General features: G+C 37.1%; 1 protein-coding gene across 3 annotated transcripts in view; it reads right to left on the reverse strand.

Moving 5' to 3' along the window:
- Nucleotides 1-4,207: 4,207 nt before the first annotated feature.
- Nucleotides 4,208-19,402, reverse strand: part of LOC117324066 (dynactin subunit 4-like) — a 29,512-nt gene continuing 14,317 nt past the window's right edge. For 2 of the 3 annotated variants that reach the window (XM_033879708.1, XM_033879692.1), the window contains 8 exons: nt 18,110-18,225; nt 16,377-16,486; nt 12,363-12,436; nt 11,895-11,949; nt 10,404-10,502; nt 7,004-7,104; nt 6,473-6,551; nt 4,208-5,983 (listed from right to left, as the gene is read on the reverse strand). In XM_033879708.1, coding sequence (XP_033735599.1) covers nt 5,852-5,983; nt 6,473-6,551; nt 7,004-7,104; nt 10,404-10,502; nt 11,895-11,949; nt 12,363-12,436; nt 16,377-16,486; nt 18,110-18,225 — 766 coding nt within the window. In that variant the 3' untranslated portion in view covers nt 4,208-5,851. The remainder of the gene's footprint in view (nt 5,984-6,472; nt 6,552-7,003; nt 7,105-10,403; nt 10,503-11,894; nt 11,950-12,362; nt 12,437-16,376; nt 16,487-18,109; nt 18,226-19,402) is intronic. The other variant, XM_033879700.1, reaches the window with a different exon arrangement.

Below are 19,402 nucleotides of genomic sequence, written 5' to 3' on the forward strand. Positions count from 1 at the left end.
CAGAGTAACCATTTATGCAAAATCTGTTCCCCTTCCCCAAAGGATGTTTCTGACCAAATTGGATTAAAATCCATTCATAACTTTATGACAAGTAGCGATTTATAGGAATTACCTCTATTTCCCCATTAGGCCCCGCCCCTTTGGCCCCTTGGGGGTCAGAGTCACCATTTATGCAAAATCTGTTCCCCTTCCCCCAAGAATGTTTCTGACCAAATTGGGTTCAAATCCATTCATAACTTTATGACTAGTAGCGATTTAAAGGAATTGCCTCAATTTCCCCTATTGGGCCCCACCCCTCAGGCCCCTTGGGGGTCAGAGTCACCATTTATGCAAAATCTGATCCCCTTCTGCCAAGGATGTTTCTGACTAAATTTGGTCAAAATCCAATAAATACTTTTTGACTAGTAGCGATTTGAAGCAAATGTTGACGGACGACGGACGCCGCGCCATGACATAAGCTCACCAGACCTTCGGTCCAGGTGAGCTAAAAATGTGCAACTGTGAACGAGAAATGTGTCTTTCCTGTTTTAAAACTTGAATACGTGAATATGATGAGTGCGAGGTCGAATGAGGACAACTTTCTCTGCGAGGTTTTCGCGTTTGAGGGTGTGTACAATGTTTGGTTTGGAGAAATTTATTGCTCGATTCCAGAGACCATCGCTGCAGCTCTTGTATGTCGGATTGAATTGACCTTGATGTCATATTGAATTGACCTTGTATGCCAGATTGAATTGACCTTGTATGTCGGATTGAATTGACCTTGTATGTCAGATTGAATTGACCTTGTATGTCGGATTGAATTGACCTTGTATGTCGGATTGAATTGACCCTTTTAATGTCTGTATGTAGTCGTGTCATTGTCGTGGGACACTTAGAGGATACCTGGCCGCGTTGTCGACTTGTTCGTTTCCTTGGATACCGACATGTCCCGTGACACAAAGAAGATTTAGTCGACATTTCTTTGAAATTAGGTGAATCAGGAGGATACTGTTTTGGATAAGTATGATTTCGTGTTGACGTGATTTCAGACTTTGAAGAACAGATAGTGAATCTGACCATATGACTGCTCTTCTGACGTTGCGTTCATCGATTTGGAGTTTAATCGATTGCGAACGCGCCTGTAGAGAAAACAGATGCTCCATCTGGGAGTCGAATGAAGGTGGTTCACGTTGAGTTAGGAGCACAGAACACGGCACCGACCATTTTAATATCCTTCAATCCATCGGTGTGCAGAATGGAGTGTGTGGGGAAGTGTCTTAGGAGTTGTATGCATGAGGAAGACTGGGAGATGTTTCTTGTTCATGTGGATATAAATCAATGTTTGGGGTCATAATTCGCCATGGAGGTATGAAGAAGAATGTCATGTTCGAAAAGTTGTTTTGAAAGCTTCAAGTACAAGACGCAACTCATAATTTTAAACTGGGTCTACCATTTTCAACTGACATAATGCGCACGTTAAAGACGAGACATGAAGAGATGATGTTATATAACATATGTACAAGTGTACTGACTATCACACCTGTTATATAACTTATGTACAAGTGTACTGACTATCACACCTGTTATATAATATATGTACAAGTGTACTGACTATCACACCTGTTATATAACTTATATACAGGTGTACTGACTATCACACCTGTTATATAACTTATATACAAGTGTACCGACTATCACACCTGTTATATAACTTAGGTACAAGTGTACTGACTATCACACCTGTTATATAACATATGTACAAGTGTACTGACTATCACACCTGTTATATAACATATGTACAGGTGTACTGACTATCACACCTGTTATATAACTTATATACAAGTGTATTGACTATCACACCTGTTATATACCTTATATACAAGTGTACTGATTATCACACCTGTTATATAACTTATATACAAGTGTACCGACTATCACACCTGTTATATAACATATGTACAAGTGTACTGACTATCACATCTGTTATATAACATATGTACAAGTGTACTAACTATCACACCTGTTATATAACATATGTACAAGTGTACTGACTATCACACCTGTTATATAACATATGTACAGGTGTACTGACTATCACACCTGTTATATAACTTATATACAAGTGTATTGACTATCACACCTGTTATATACCTTATATACAAGTGTACTGACTATCACACCTGTTATACAACTTATATACAAGTGTATTGACTATCACACCTGTTATATAACTTATATACAAGTGTATTGACTATCACACCTGTTATATAACTTATATACAAGTGTACTGACTATCATACCTGTTATATAACATATGTACAAGTGTACTGACTATCACACCTGTGTTATAACTTATATACAAGTGTACTGACTATCACACCTGTTATATAACTTATATACAAGTGTACTGACTATCACACCTGTTATATAACTTATATACAAGTGTACTGGCTATCACACCTGTTATATAACTTATATACAAGTGTACTGACTATCACACCTGTGTTTTAACTTATATACAAGTGTACTGACTATCACACCTGTTATATAACTTATATACAAGTGTACTGACTATCACACCTGTTATATAACTTATATACAAGTGTACCGACTATCACACCTGTTATATAACTTATATACAAGTGTACTGACTATCACACCTGTTATATAACATATGTACAAGTGTACTGACTATCACACCTGTTATATAACATATGTACAAGTGTACTGACTATCACACCTGTTATATAACATATGTACAAGTGTACTGACTATCACACCTGTTGTATAACATATATACAAGTGTACTGACTATCACAGCTGTGTTATAACATATGTACAAGTGTACTGACTATCACACCTGTTATATAACATATGTACAAGTGTACTGACTATCACACCTGTTATATAACATATGTACAAGTGTACTGACTATCACACCTGTTATATAACATATGTACAAGTGTACTGAGTATCACACCTGTGTTATAACTTATATACAGGTGTACTGACTATCACACCTGTTATATACCTTATATACAAATGTACTATCACACCTGTTATATAACTTATATACAAGTGTACTGACTATCACACCTGTTATATACCTTATATACAAGTGTACTGACTATCACACCTGTTATATAACTTATATACAAGTGTACTGACTATCACAGCTGTTATATAACTTATATACAAGTGTACTGACTATCACACCCGTGTTATAACTTATATACAAGTGTACTGACTATCACACCTGTTATATAACTTATATACAAGTGTACTGACTATCACACCTGTTATATAACTTATATACCAGTGTACTGACTATCACACCTGTTATATAACTTATGTACAAGTGTACTGACTATCACACCTGTTATATAACTTATATACAAGTGTACTGACTATCACACCTGTTATATAAGTTATATACAAGTGTACTGACTATCACACCTGTTATATAAGTTATATACAAGTGTACTGACTATCACACCTGTTATATAACTTATATACAAGTGTACTGACTATCACACCTGTTATATAACTTATATACAAGTGTACTGACTATCACACCTGTTATATACCTAATGTACAAGTGTACTGACTATCACACCTGTTATATAAGTTATATACAAGTGTACTGACTATCACACCTGTTATATAACTTATATACAAGTGTACTGACTATCACACCTGTTATATAACTTATATACAAGTGTACTGACTATCACACCTGTTATATACCTAATGTACAAGTGTACTGACTATCACACCTGTTATATAAGTTATATACAAGTGTACTGACTATCACACCTGTTATATAACTTATATACAAGTGTACTGACTATCACACCTGTTATATACCTTATATACAGGTGTACTGACTATCACACCTGTTATATACATGTTGATTCAGTTTCGTGATTTTCCTCTCTGGTAATTGTCATTAGTACATTATTGACTTCCTCACAACTGTAACATTGTGTACTTGAGCACTAATACACTGAATAGCCTGGATATATTCCTAAAAACCCCCATTAAAAATTAGCTTGTAGTAAAGGTATGCTGTTTTCAGCTTGTAGTAAAGGTATGCTGTTTTCAGCTTGTAGTAAAGGTATGCTGTTTTCAATCTATGTCCCTTCTGATTCAGCTCTGACAACATGATATATATATATGATAAATATGTAACTAAAATCTTGCGGTAAAGAAAAAAAATAGGAATTAATTTGAGTTATGAGATAAATATTTATTGTCCAGCACTGAACATGCCACTCCCACAACAACATATAGTACCAGTGTAAATGCAGTTTTTAAGGAGTAGCAAACATATCACAGAGTTGTAATGTAGGCTTGGAAGGTTTTTATAAAGTCAAGCAAATACAATTCTGCAAAGCACAAAATCATTTGATTCTTCAGAAACATATCACTAAGCTTTCCTCCATAGTACATGATGACACCACAACAGATGTCTTCATTTTCGCAATAAATAACTCTAATATCAGAATTTCTTAAAAGGAATTCCACAATCACACACATCTCATCATAACTGCTGTTACACGGTGAAGCTACTCAGCACTATTCTATACCTACAATAGTTAGGAACATTAACACACATGTAATGAGTACCACAAAAAAAACCCAGAGTTAATTTTACAAAATAAACTTTCAGAATTCCTCAATCAGACTTCTGAACTGATATTTCTACATTTATTTATCAAATGGTTTTCACCCTGAAAACTTTTATGATCTAATTTTTTGTGTACTATTGATGGTTACCTCGAATGGTGTAGCAGCAATAAAGGTAATATTTAATCTCAGCCATATTTTCCCAACAACCTTCTATTTGAAGCATCTTTATGATATATTTAAACTGGCAGATTTTCTTTGTTAGTAGTTCATTAATACTAATTTAACCCTGTTAAATATCATAAAGAGAACTCAATTAACCCTGTTAAATATCATAAAGAGAACTGGTAAGATGAGTAATCCTGAGATCCTGGGTTCGATCCCTAGAGGAGGCATTGAAATGTCATTAATACTGCCCTCTGTTACACTGATAATTAATGGTATTTGCAAAATCTTTTAAATATACATTGTGAACAAACTATAACTTGAAGTTCAAAGCAGAAAGGTGGATTCAAAGTTCAATTCAAAAAGAAGAAAAGAAAAATAATCCTACAATTTTTTTAATGAACAGACACTTGTTTGAAAATTTTGCACAGTAGGAAAAGGAAAGTGAGCATTGTGCAAAATTATTGTTAGCTCATATCAGATGAACCTTGTCACTTATTTCAATTTCTTAGGTTTAATTTGTATACCGATTACACAGAAAATAACTAGTCTTCTCTATTTAATTAAGTAAAAGCATATGAACAAATACAATATAATCTATGTAAGAAAAATTCAGATACAAATTCTGAATAAACCGTACACCAAAAATAAACAAGACGCCAACCAGGCCTTTACCGTCCACCTGTTCTATAGTTTTTGTTGGAAAGACTTGAATTGATGTGATTTTTTAAAAAGTTTCTTCAGGTCATTAATATGGATCTAAGGAAGCTGACCATCATAATGTTATATCTTTTGGCTAACAAGAATAAGTCACAAGCAATTGGGTCAATATCAGGTCTCTAGGCCTCTTGGTTATTGAAAAGTCGAAAATGTAAATTGTTTACGAATGGACGACGGACAAAAGGCGATTAAAATAGACAAAGTTTTAGGTAACCAAACAACTAGTGGATATAAGTCTTGTCTGATATATTTCCACTGTAATGATCTGCTTGCTGGAGTTGACTAGGGTCGAGAATCTGTTTAAGACCACAGGATCTGGTCCTCATTCAGTGACCCCTTCATATCAAAAGTTCTTTTCTCATTTTGTGACCTTGAGCGGGCCGATGTTGAGATGGACTCGATGCTGGAGCCACACAGTCTGGGGTTCCTGACCTTCTGATGGGAGGGCAATGGCAGTGTTCCTGTAGTCATGCTTCAGCCAGAAACCAACCTGTCACAGGTTAACAATGCTTTGTTACAGGAAGTAATACAACAAACCAATCTGTCACAGGTTAACAATGCTATGTTACAGGAAGTTACCTGTCACAGGTTAACAATGCTATGTTACAGGAAGTAATACAACAAACCAATCTGTCACAGGTTAACAATGCTATGTTACAGGAAGTTACCTGTCACAGGTTAACAATGCTATGTTACAGGAAGTTACCTGTCACAGGTTAACAATGCTATGTTACAGGAAGTAATACAACAAAGAAATGCTAACTATGAGTGGATGAATAATACAGGTAATTATTTTCATTGTATAATTTCTAAAACTTGTGAATAATTATGTTAAAATGTTGTTATAAGGCTAAGTAAAATATGACAAGTACTTACAGTAAAGTATAGTTTAATACCAGAAATGTCAAACCCAAGTTGTATCTAGGAGATATAGCTACATTAACACAGAGCCGTTAAAAGTATAAACAAGTGTGTTTACCTTGACATCACCCTCCTGAATTCCTGGTGTCACCTTGATTATTATCCCAATCTTATTGTCTCTTCTAAACTTCACAATACTGTAAAATAAACAATACACTCTACAGTATCAAACAAACATAATAGCTTTAAGGCCTGTTTTATCACTTTTTAAATGGTAAACATCACTGGAATTAGTCATTATACCTCCGATATAAAGATTTGATGGGGATTTCATTGCCTTAGTTATTTGGACACTGGCATATTGAACGGCGACCTTTTGGGAGAGTTTTGATCTTTCAATGATTTACAATGAAAATAGAAAGCCAAGCTATTTGTCTTTAAAATCAGCGGATTATTTGTAGAGTTTATACCCCTTTATTGGACAAATTTGCTGCTATATGACTTTGTGCATATGTATTTGGTGTAAGAATTGTCAAAATGAATGGATCTGCTTACTGAGCTTGGTTATAATCCTACCATTTACTAATTCACAAAACTTAATCAACCAATTGGAACCTCATTAATATTAATTCCATTGATAGATACTTACCTTGGATCATCCTTGAACACCTCCTGTCCTTGGTTTCCATCATCATATATTGCAGCATCGTCCCGGCTAGAAATTATCACTTCTTGTTTTGGCAGTTCAACCTTGGAAGTAACAGGAATATAACTTAAAATATGTTACTTACATTCTAAATCTAGTGGCTTTTACCTACTACCTACAAACTATTTCAATTCCATGGATTTGAAAGAACTATTTCACTATTTGGAAGACATTGATCTTTTCTAAACTTGACATACTTTACCGTAGCTGTGGTCTTGATTGTAATAATCATAAAGTTTACACTAATTATTGTCTATTTCTTCATTTAAACCACGTGTTTATGATCTACAATATTATTGAAGCTTGTAAACATTACATTCTTTTCTATTGATTTAATTCAATACGATACATGTACGTGTTTGCTGGCCCTTAAACTGCTGTCGATGGGTGTTAATAATACCTAACTAAATGTACTGTATGTCTGTGTACCTTCTGTCTAGATCTAGTGGTTTATACCTACAATGTAGCTGTAGGTCTGTGTACCTTCTGTCTAGATCTAGTGGTTTATACCTACAATGTAGCTGTAGGTCTGTGTACCTTCTGTCTAGATCTAGTGGTTTATACCTACAATGTATCTGTATGTCTGTGTACCTTCTGTCTAGATCTAGTGGTTTATACCTACAATGTAGCTGTAGGTCTGTGTACCTTCTGTGTAGATCTAGTGGTTTATACCTACAATGTAGCTGTAGGTCTGTGTACCTTCTGTCTAGATCTAGTGGTTTATACCTACAATGTAGCTGTTTGTGTACCTTCTGTCTAGATCTAGTGGTTTATACCTACAATGTAGCTGTAGGTCTGTGTACCTTCTGTCTAGATCTAGTGGTTTATACCTACAATGTAGCTGTAGGTCTGTGTACCTTCTGTCTAGATCTAGTGGTTTATACCTACAATGTAGCTGTAGGTCTGTACCTTCTGTCTAGATCTAGTGGTTTATACCTACAATGTAGCTGTTTGTGTACCTTCTGTCTAGATCTAGTGGTTTATACCTACAATGTAGCTGTATGTCTGTACCTTCTGTCTAGATCTAGTGGTTTATACCTACAATGTAGCTGTAGGTCTGTACCTTCTGTCTAGATCTAGTGGTTTATATCTACAATGTATCTGTAGGTCTGTGTACCTTCTGTCTAGATCTAGTGGTTTATACCTACAATGTAGCTGTAGGTCTGTACCTTCTGTCTAGATCTAGTGGTTTATACCTACAATGTAGCTGTAGGTCTGTACCTTCTGTCTAGATCTAGTGGTTTATACCTACATGTACAATGTAGCTGTAGGTGTACCTTCTGTCTAGATCTAGTGGTTTATACCTACAATGTAGCTGTAGGTCTGTACCTTCTGTCTAGATCTAGTGGTTTATACCTACAATGTAGCTGTAGGTCTGTGTACCTTCTGTCTAGATCTAGTGGTTTATACCTACAATGTAGCTGTAGGTCTATGTACCTTCTGTCTAGATCTAGTGGTTTATACCTACAATGTATCTGTATGTCTGTGTACCTTCTGTCTAGATCTAGTGGTTTATACCTACAATGTAGCTGTATGTGTACCTTCTGTCTAGATCTAGTGGTTTATACCTAGAATGTATCTGTATGTCTGTGTACCTTCTGTCTAGATCTAGTGGTTTATACCTACAATGTATCTGTAGGTCTGTGTACCTTCTGTCTAGATCTAGTGGTTTATACCTACAATGTAGCTGTAGGTCTGTGTACCTTCTGTCTAGATCTTGTGGTTTATACCTACAATATAGCTGTAGGTCTGTGTACCTTCTGTCTAGATCTAGTGGTTTATACCTACAATGTAGCTGTAGGTCTGTGTACCTTCTGTCTAGATCTAGTGGTTTATACCTACAATATAGCTGTAGGTCTGTACCTTCTGACACACCTCTGTATGTTCCTATACCTACTGATATACCTCTATATGTTTCTGTACCTACAGACACACCTCTGTATGTTTCTGTACCTACTGACACACCTCTGTATGTTTCTGTACCTACTGACACACCTCTGTATGTTCCTATAACTATTGACATACCTCTGTATGTTTCTGTAGCTACTGACACACCTCTGTATGTTTCTGTAGCTACTGACGTACCTCTGTATGTTTCTGTACCCACTGACATACCTCTATATGTTTCTGTACTCACTGACACACCTCTGTATGTTTCTGTACCTACTGACACACCTCTGTATGTTCCTATAACTATTGACACACCTCTGTATGTTTCTGTACCTACTGACGTACCTCTGTATGTTCCTGTACCTACTGACACACCTCTGTATGTTCCTGTACCTACTGACGTACCTCTGTATGTACCTGTTCCTACTGACGTACCTCAGTATGTTCCTGTACCTACAGATGTACCTCTGTACGTTTCTTTACCTACTGACGTACCTCAGTATGTTTCTGTACCTACTGACGTACCTCTGTATGTACCTGTACCTACTGATGTACCTCTGTATGTACCTGTACCTACTGATGTAGCTCTGTATGTTTCTGTACCTACAGACACACCTCTGTATGTTTCTGTACCTGTACCTACTGACGTACCTCTGTATGTACCTGTACCTACTGATGTAGCTCTGTATGTTTCTGTACCTACAGACACACCTCTGTATGTTTCTATACCTACTGACACACCTCTGTATGTACCTGTACCTACTGACGTACCTCTGTATGTTTCTGTACCTACTGACGTACCTCTGTATGTTTCTGTACCTACTGACGTACCTCTGTATGTTTCTGTACCTACCGACGTACCTCTGTATGTTTCTGTACCTACCGACATACCTCTGTATGTTTCTGTACCTACTGACGTACCTCTGTATGTACCTGTACCTACTGACATATCTCTGTATGTTTCTGTACCTACAGACACACCTCTGTATGTACCTGTACCTACTGACATACCTCTGTATGTTTCTGTACCTACTGACGTACCTCTGTATGTTTCTGTACCTACTGACGTACCTCTGTATGTACCTGTACCTACTGACATACCTCTGTATGTACCTGTACCTACTGACATACCTCTGTATGTTTCTGTACCTACTGACGTACCTCTGTATGTTTCTGTACCTACTGACATACCTCTGTATGTACCTGTACCTACTGACGTACCTCTGTATGTTTCTGTACCTACTGACATACCTCTGTATGTTCCTGTACCTACTGACATACCTCAGTATGTTTCTGTACCTACTGACGTACCTCTGTATGTTTCTATACCTACTGACGTACCTCTGTATGTTTCTGTACCTACTGACGTACCTCTGTATGTTTCTATACCTACTGACGTACCTCTGTATGTTTCTGTACCTACAGACACACCTCTGTATGTTTCTATACACACCTTTGAGTTGCTGAAGTTGTCTTCATCCTTTATGGGTATTAGACTGATGGTTGTGTTGTACACAGCAGGGTTACAGACAGACAGCACTACCTTACACTCCTGTGTGGACAAAATATCAACAATAGAACTCTGAAAATTAAACTGCTCATGAAGCTACACAAATAGGCTTTATATTAAATTTCAACATTGATCAAAAGTCTGTTATTCCAAATAAAATACTGTGTGGATGACAAAGTTAAAGAAATAATCTTACAATGTACAATGAAGCTTCATTTCGATAAAATATACAAAACAGTGATGAGAAAAAACAATCATCTACACTCCAACCTTTAATTACGGTAGATGCTACTACTTCATCAGAGGTCACATGTACATGTGGACATGGTGATGTAGGCTGAGGACTTACTGCCATTAAATACTTATTCACCACCCAACATATAATCCAATGCCGACATACTCATTTGGAGATGTGTTTCCCTGAGAGGGTCAAAACACCTACTGATTGCAATTTTCCCTGAGAGGGTCAAAACACCTACTGATTGATATACCAAAATGTAGAATCAAAAGTTGACTTAGTATCAATATTCTTCTGCCATCACTACCCTTTACAAAGGATAAAGGGGAAAACATGTTCATCCCCATTTCATTAGTAGTTAAATACTCCATAAATTTTAATACAATGTTATTAGTCAAGTTGTTAATTTAAATGTAGACCAATAAGTTATTGTATAATCCACTAGTCCTCACATACTTCTTCAGCACTCGCACATAAATACACCAGCAGCGACAAAACTTAATGTTTGAAACTACAGCAAAGGTTAAAATGTTTATTATTGTGTTAAAAGTTTCTTTACTTTTTAAGAGTCATTTATATAGGAGAATAATGTTGAATTTCAAACACAAACAAATATCTACAAATTTGCACAAAAGTAGTCAAGTAATATACAACCAAACTGATCGTTTGGATGTAAGTTTCTTAAAATTACCAATAATTTAATGTTCATTCTTAAAATTACCAATAATTTGATGTTGATACTAAGAGTTTCTTCTATAGAGTTACTTTGTGGTAAGATATTGCATGGAATAATTCCAAGTCACACAAATAATCAAACCTGAAAAATAGCCAAGCTGTTATGCTCGCAAGTGTCTATAGCACATGATAGGAACATAAATTTCCTTGCACTCGCACCCACGTGACTCTATTCGGCTTTCTCCATGTAGCACTGTTTACAAATATCAATTGAGGTAAACAGTGTTTTAAACCATAAAACATATATACATACATGTATATATAATGCTTTTTACAGTATGTACTGGTGTATGACTATATCTTAATTTCAATATTTATCAGAAGAAATCTACATTTAAAGAGTATGAAATTTACATTAATAGTCGCTTAAGAACATCATTCACTACTCTATATTTAGTAATTTTTTTATTTTCACACTAGGTGCCATGTGATCTGGTTGGAAGATAAAAGAAAAAACAAACCTTTTTGAACTTGAGTTCAGTAGGAGAGAAAATTCTTATCTCTGGAACATGAAGTCTGAAAGTAAACAAACCTTCAATTACAACTAGTAACCTCTACAATCAACAGCCTGGGGGTCTTAATAGATATCTAGCTTCATGGGATTTCAGCACTTTTTATATTAGATGTTTGAAAAAAACTACTGTATGTTACCATAGCTTTTCCTCTTACTGTGGATTCAAAAAATGAACAAGACACAATTTTGCCATTTCCTTTAAAACCATTACAAACACAAAATTATCAAATATTTTTAATCAAGAGTTTAGCAGAATAAGTTCAAGTAAAGCTTTAAAGTGATAATCTGTCATAGTTTCATTTGCACAAATAACATAGGTTTTACAGTACTTTTAAGATGAAATAATTATCATTTGAGGGAATTTTAAGAAAATCAGGTGACAAATATATTTACAAGTCAACAAAAGCATACTTACAATGCTATCAACTGGATCTTAAATTTTATAGAAAGTGGGTTGAATTCTGGTTTGCTCAAATTGTGTTCACATTCCTGAAATACAAAATCAATAATTCAACACTAATCACAATGAACCTGAGTCTGAACATAGATATTGCAGCAATGTCTTATTTCATAGGAAGAGAAGTTCATCCATCTCAATATAGACACAACACACCTGAGTGTACTGTATCATGTTTATTGCCATGTCTATACAGATGTTGACCCCCACACACCTACCTTACACCTGAGTGTACTGTATCATGTTTATTGCCATGTCTATAAAGATGTTGACCCCACACACATACCTTACACCTGAGTGTACTGTATCATGTTTATTGCCATGTCTATACAGATGTTGACTCACACACACCTACCTTACACCTGAGTGTACTGTATCATGTTTATTGCCATGTCTATACAGATGTTGACCCACACACACCTACCTTACACCTGAGTGTACTGTATCATGTTTATTGCCATGTCTATACAGATGTTGATCCCCACACACCTACCTTACACCTGAGTGTACTGTATCATGTTTATTGCCATGTCTATACAGATGTTGACCCACACACACCTACCTTACACCTGAGTGTACTGTATCATGTTCATTGCCATGTCTATACAGATGTTGACCCCCACACACCTACCTTACACCTGAGTGTACTGTATCATATTTATTGCCATGTCTATACAGATGTTGATCCCCACACACCTACCTTACACCTGAGTGTACTGTATCATATTTATTGCCATGTCTATACAGATGTTGACCCCCACACACCTACCTTACACCTGAGTGTACTGTATCATGTTTATTGCCATGTCTATACAGATGTTGACCCCACACACCTACCTCATACCTGAGTGTACTGTATCATGTTTATTGCCATGTCTATACAGATGTTGACCCCCACACACCTACCTTACACCTGAGTGTACTGTATCATGTTTATTGCCACGTCTATACAGATGTTGACCCCCATACACCTACCTTACACCTGAGTGTACTGTATCATGTTTATTGCCATGTCTATACAGATGTTGACCCCCACACACCTACCTTACACCTGAGTGTACTGTATCATGTTTATTGCCATGTCTATACAGATGTTGACCCACACACACCTACCTTACACCTGAGTGTACTGTATCATGTTTATTGTCATGTCTATAGAGATGTTGATCCCCACACAACTACCTTACACCTGAGTGTACTGTATCATGTTTATTGCCATGTCTATCCAGATGTTGACCCCCACACACCTACCTTACACCAGAGTGTACTGTATCATGTTTATTGCCATGTCTATACAGATGTTGATCCCCACACACCTACCTTACACCTGAGTGTACTGTATCATATTTATTGCCATGTCTATACAGATGTTGACCCCCACACACCTACCTTACACCTGAGTGTACTGTATCATGTTTATTGCCATGTCTATACAGATGTTGACCCCACACACACCTACCTTACACCTGAGTGTACTGTATCATGTTTATTGCCATGTCTATACAGATGTTGACCCCCACACACCTACCTTACACCTGAGTGTACTGTATCATGTTTATTGCCATGTCTATACAGATGTCGACCCCCACACACCTACCTTACACCTGAGTGTACTGTATCATGTTTATTGCCATGTCTATACAGATGTTGACCCACACACACCTACCTTACACCTGAGTGTACTGTATCATGTTTATTGTCATGTCTATAGAGATGTTGATCCCCACACACCTACCTTACACCTGAGTGTACTGTATCATGTTTATTGCCATGTCTATCCAGATGTTGACCCCCACACACCTACCTTACACCTGAGTGTACTGTATCATGTTTATTGCCATGTCTATACAGATGTTGACCCACACACACCTACCTTACACCTGAGTGTACTGTATCATGTTTATTGCCATGTCTATACAGATGTTGACCCCCACACACCTACCTTACACCTGAGTTTATTGTATCATGTTTATTGCCATGTCTATACAGATGTTGATCCCCATACTTCTGCCTACCTTACACCTGAGTGTACTGTATCATGTTTATTGCCATGTCTATACAGATGTTGACCCCCACACACCTACCTTACACCTGAGTTTATTGTATCATGTTTATTGCCATGTCTATACAGATGTTGATCCCCATACTTCTGCCTACCTTACACCTGAGTGTACTGTATCATGTTTATTGCCATGTCTATACAGATGTTGATCCCCACACTTCTGCCTACCTTACACCTGAGTGTACTGTATCATGTTTATTGCCATGTCTATACAGATGTTGATCCCCACACTTCTGCCTACCTTACACCTGAGTGTACTGTATCATATTTATTGCCATGTCTATACAGATGTTGACCCCACACACCTACCTTACACCTGAGTGTACTGTATCATGTTTATTGCCACGTCTATACAGATGTTGACCCCCACACACCTGCCTTACACCTGAGTGTACTGTATCATGTTTATTGCCATGTCTATACAGATGTTGACCCCCACACACCTACCTTACACCTGAGTGTACTGTATCATGTTTATTGCCATGTCTATACAGATGTTGACCCACACACACCTACCTTACACCTGAGTGTACTGTATCATGTTTATTGTCATGTCTATAGAGATGTTGATCCCCCACACACCTACCTTACACCTGAGTGTACTGTATCATGTTTATTGCCATGTCTATCCAGATGTTGACCCCCACACACCTACCTTACACCAGAGTGTACTGTATCATGTTTATTGCCATGTCTATACAGATGTTGACCCACACACACCTACCTTACACCTGAGTGTACTGTATCATGTTTATTGCCATGTCTATACAGATGTTGACCCCCACACACCTACCTTACACCTGAGTTTATTGTATCATGTTTATTGCCATGTCTATACAGATGTTGATCCCCATACTTCTGCCTACCTTACACCTGAGTGTACTGTATCATGTTTATTGCCATGTCTATACAGATGTTGATCCCCACACTTCTGCCTACCTTACACCTGAGTGTACTGTATCATGTTTATTGCCATGTCTATACAGATGTTGATCCCCACACTTCTGCCTACCTTACACCTGAGTGTACTGTATCATATTTATTGCCATGTCTATACAGATGTTGACCCCACACACCTACCTTACACCTGAGTGTACTGTATCATGTTTATTGCCATGTCTATACAGATGTTGACCCCCCACACACCTACCTTACACCTGAGTGTACTGTATCATGTTTATTGCCATGTCTATACAGATGTTGACCCCCCACACACCTACCTTACACCTGAGTGTACTGTATCATGTTTATTGCCATGTCTATACAGATGTTGACCCCCATACACCTACCTTACACCTGAGTTTACTGTATCATGTTTATTGGCATGTCTATACAGATGTTGACCCCCACACACCTACCTTACACCTGAGTGTACTGTATCATGTTTATTGTCATGTCTATAGAGATGTTGACCCCCACACACCTACCTTACACCTGAGTGTACTGTATCATGTTTATTGCCATGTCTATACAGATGTTGACCCACACACACCTACCTTACACCTGAGTGTACTGTATCATGTTTATTGCCATGTCTATACAGATGTCGACCCCCACACACCTACCTTACACCTGAGTGTACTGTATCATATTTATTGCCATGTCTATACAGATGTTGACCCACACACACCTACCTTACACCTGAGTGTACTGTATCATGTTTATTGCCATGTCTATACAGATGTTGACCCACACACACCTACCTTACACCTGAGTGTACTGTATCATATTTATTGCCATGTCTATACAGATGTTGACCCCCACACACCTACCTTACACCTGAGTGTACTGTATCATGTTTATTGCCACGTCTATACAGATGTTGACCCCCATACACCTACCTTACACCTGAGTGTACTGTATCATGTTTATTGCCATGTCTATACAGATGTTGACCCACACACACCTACCTTACACCTAAGTGACCTGCGAATCAGCAGGTGCTTGTGGCGAGGATACAAAGACCCTGCTTCCTCTGGCTGGAACTCAGGACTGGCAAGTCTCTGGCCAATACTGGCAACTACAAACAGAAGATGGAATTTGAATTGACTGTCGCCTTGTCTATTATCTGCTTTCTCTGTAAACAAGTGCAATCAATGATTGCAAAGCTCACAGGCAGCAGCAACCCCACTATGCATTTATTTCTTATGTATATTAAGAAAACTTAAAAATGGGTTTTAACTACCGAGGTGATACAGTTCTCCTAGATTCTATATTGGGATGTGATACCGTTCTCCTAGATTCTATATTGGGTGGTGATACGGTTCTCCTAGATTCTATATTGGTATATTGGGTGGTGATACGGTTCTCCTAGATTCTATATTGGTATATTGGGTGGTGATACGGTTCTCCTAGATTCTATATTGGGTGGCGACACGGTTCTCCTAGATTCTATATTGGTATATTGGGTGGTGATACGGTTCTCCTAGACTCTATATTGGTATATTGGGTGGTGATACGGTTCTCCTAGATTCTATATTGGGTGGCGACACGGTTCTCCTAGATTCTATATTGGTATATTGGGTGGTGATACGGTTCTCCTAGACTCTATATTGGTATATTGGGTGGTGATACGGTTCTTCTAGATTCTATATTGGTATATTGGGTGGTGACACCGTTCTCCTAGATTCTATATTGGTATATTGGGTGGTGATACGGTTCTCCTAGATTCTATATTGGTATATTGGGTGGTGATACGGTTCTCCTAGATTCTATATTGGTATATTGGGTGGTGATACGGTTCTCCTAGACTCTATATTGGTATATTGGGTGGTGACACAGTTCTCCTAGATTCTATATTGGTATATTGGGTGGTGACACCGTTCTCCTAGACTCTATATTGGTATATTGGGATGTGATACGGTTCTCCTAGACTCTATATTGGTATATTGGGTGGTGATACAGTTCTCCTAGATTCTATATTGGTATATTGGGATGTGATACGGTTCTCCTAGATTCTATATTGGTATATTGGGTGGTGATACGGATCTCCTAGATTCTATATTGGGTGGCGACACGGTTCTCCTAGATTCTATATTGGTATATTGGGTGGTGATACGGTTCTCCTAGACTCTATATTGGTATATTGGGTGGTGATACGGTTCTTCTAGATTCTATATTGGTATATTGGGTGGTGATATGGTTCTCCTAGATTCTATATTGGTATATTGGGTGGTGATACAGTTCTCCTAGACTCTATATTGGTATATTGGGTGTTGATACGGTTCTCCTAGACTCTATATTGGTATATTGGGTGGTGATACGGTTCTTCTAGATTCTATATTGGTATATTGGGTGGTGATACGGTTCTTCTAGATTCTATATTGGTATATTGGGTGGTGACACGGTTCTCCTAGATTCTATATTGGTATATTGGGTGGTGATACAGTTCTCCTAGACTCTATATTGGTATATTGGGTGGTGATACAGTTCTCCTAGATTCTATATTGGTATATTGGGTGGTGATACGGTTCTCCTAGATTCTATATTGGTATATTGGGTGGTGATACGGTTCTCCTAGATTCTATATTGGTATATTGACCTGTTTGTTTTCCAATACTGATACAACAATAATAATATGGTACATAAGGAGTCGACATGTGTAACAAAGCAACATTAGAAAATTAACTAAATCATTGCTTACCTTTGTCCAGTAATACTGGCTCTGTAAAAATGTCATCTGGCAAGGGATCAAAGTCAACTACAGGCTCCGGAGGCGAAAATGTCTTAATTACAGCCTCCTCATTCTCCTTCAGGGTACTAAAACAAGACACAGGCATTATCATCATCATCGTCATTATAATAAAGAATAAACTTATATGCATCCATGCAAAACATGTTTTCATGTCCTAATTTTTTTTCTGTAAAACATACATTTTACTGGCTTTGTCACTAGTAGATGTTGTGTATATCCATTAACTAAAACAATTTTATACATCATTAATACAGTTACAACTTAACACATGTGGTTTTATTTCTATCCATCACTTTTCTTAATTCAGTTATGTGAGAATTTACCTATTATGTACAGTTTATATTCAAAATACTTAGTACCTACCTATAATACTTAGTACCGTACCTATAATACTTAGTACCGTACCTATAATACTTAGTACCGTACCTATAATACTTAGTACCTACCTATAATACTTAGTACCTACCTATAATACTTAGTACCTACCTATAATATTAGTACCTACCTATAATACTTAGTACCTACCTATAATACTTAATACCTACCTATAATACTTAATACCTACCTATAATACTTAGTACCTACCTATAACACTTAGTACCTACCTATAATACTTAGTACCTATCTATAATACTTAGTACCTACCTATAATACTTAGTACCCTACCTATAATACTTAATACACCTATAATACTTAGTACCTACCTATAATACTTAATACCTACCTATAATACTTAGTACCTACCTATAATACTTAGTACCTATCTATAATACTTAGTATCTTACCTATTATAATAAGTACCTTACATAATGCCTGGTTACCAATGCTGAGATTTGAAATATTTAAGTTAATTTAATTGACCCTTTTTGGCCTGCCCATCAGTCCAAGGGGTCAGTCAGGGCCAACATGTAAATACTATCAAACTGTAATCCCATGCTGATAATGTTAACCAAGTTAGAATGAATTTCAATACAAATCCAACAAATGATAGTAAAACAAGGGCCCGTTGGAGGGTCACAACATACGCCCACCGCAATATTTGACACTTGGAAGGGGGTAGTTTCACAGGTTGTAATGCTTAAAAATGAAGTATCATTGTTGGAAAGTTGGAAGGAGATATTGATACACATAATGGTGTGTAGTTGAAACCGAAGGGCAACTTTAAATGATGAGATGTATATACAGTAAAACACGTTTAGTACGAACACGCTTATAGCGATTTTATGGATATTGCGAACTGAT

Source organism: Pecten maximus, chromosome 1, assembly GCF_902652985.1.
Source record: "Pecten maximus chromosome 1, xPecMax1.1, whole genome shotgun sequence".
NCBI classification, from domain to species: domain Eukaryota; kingdom Metazoa; phylum Mollusca; class Bivalvia; order Pectinida; family Pectinidae; genus Pecten; species Pecten maximus.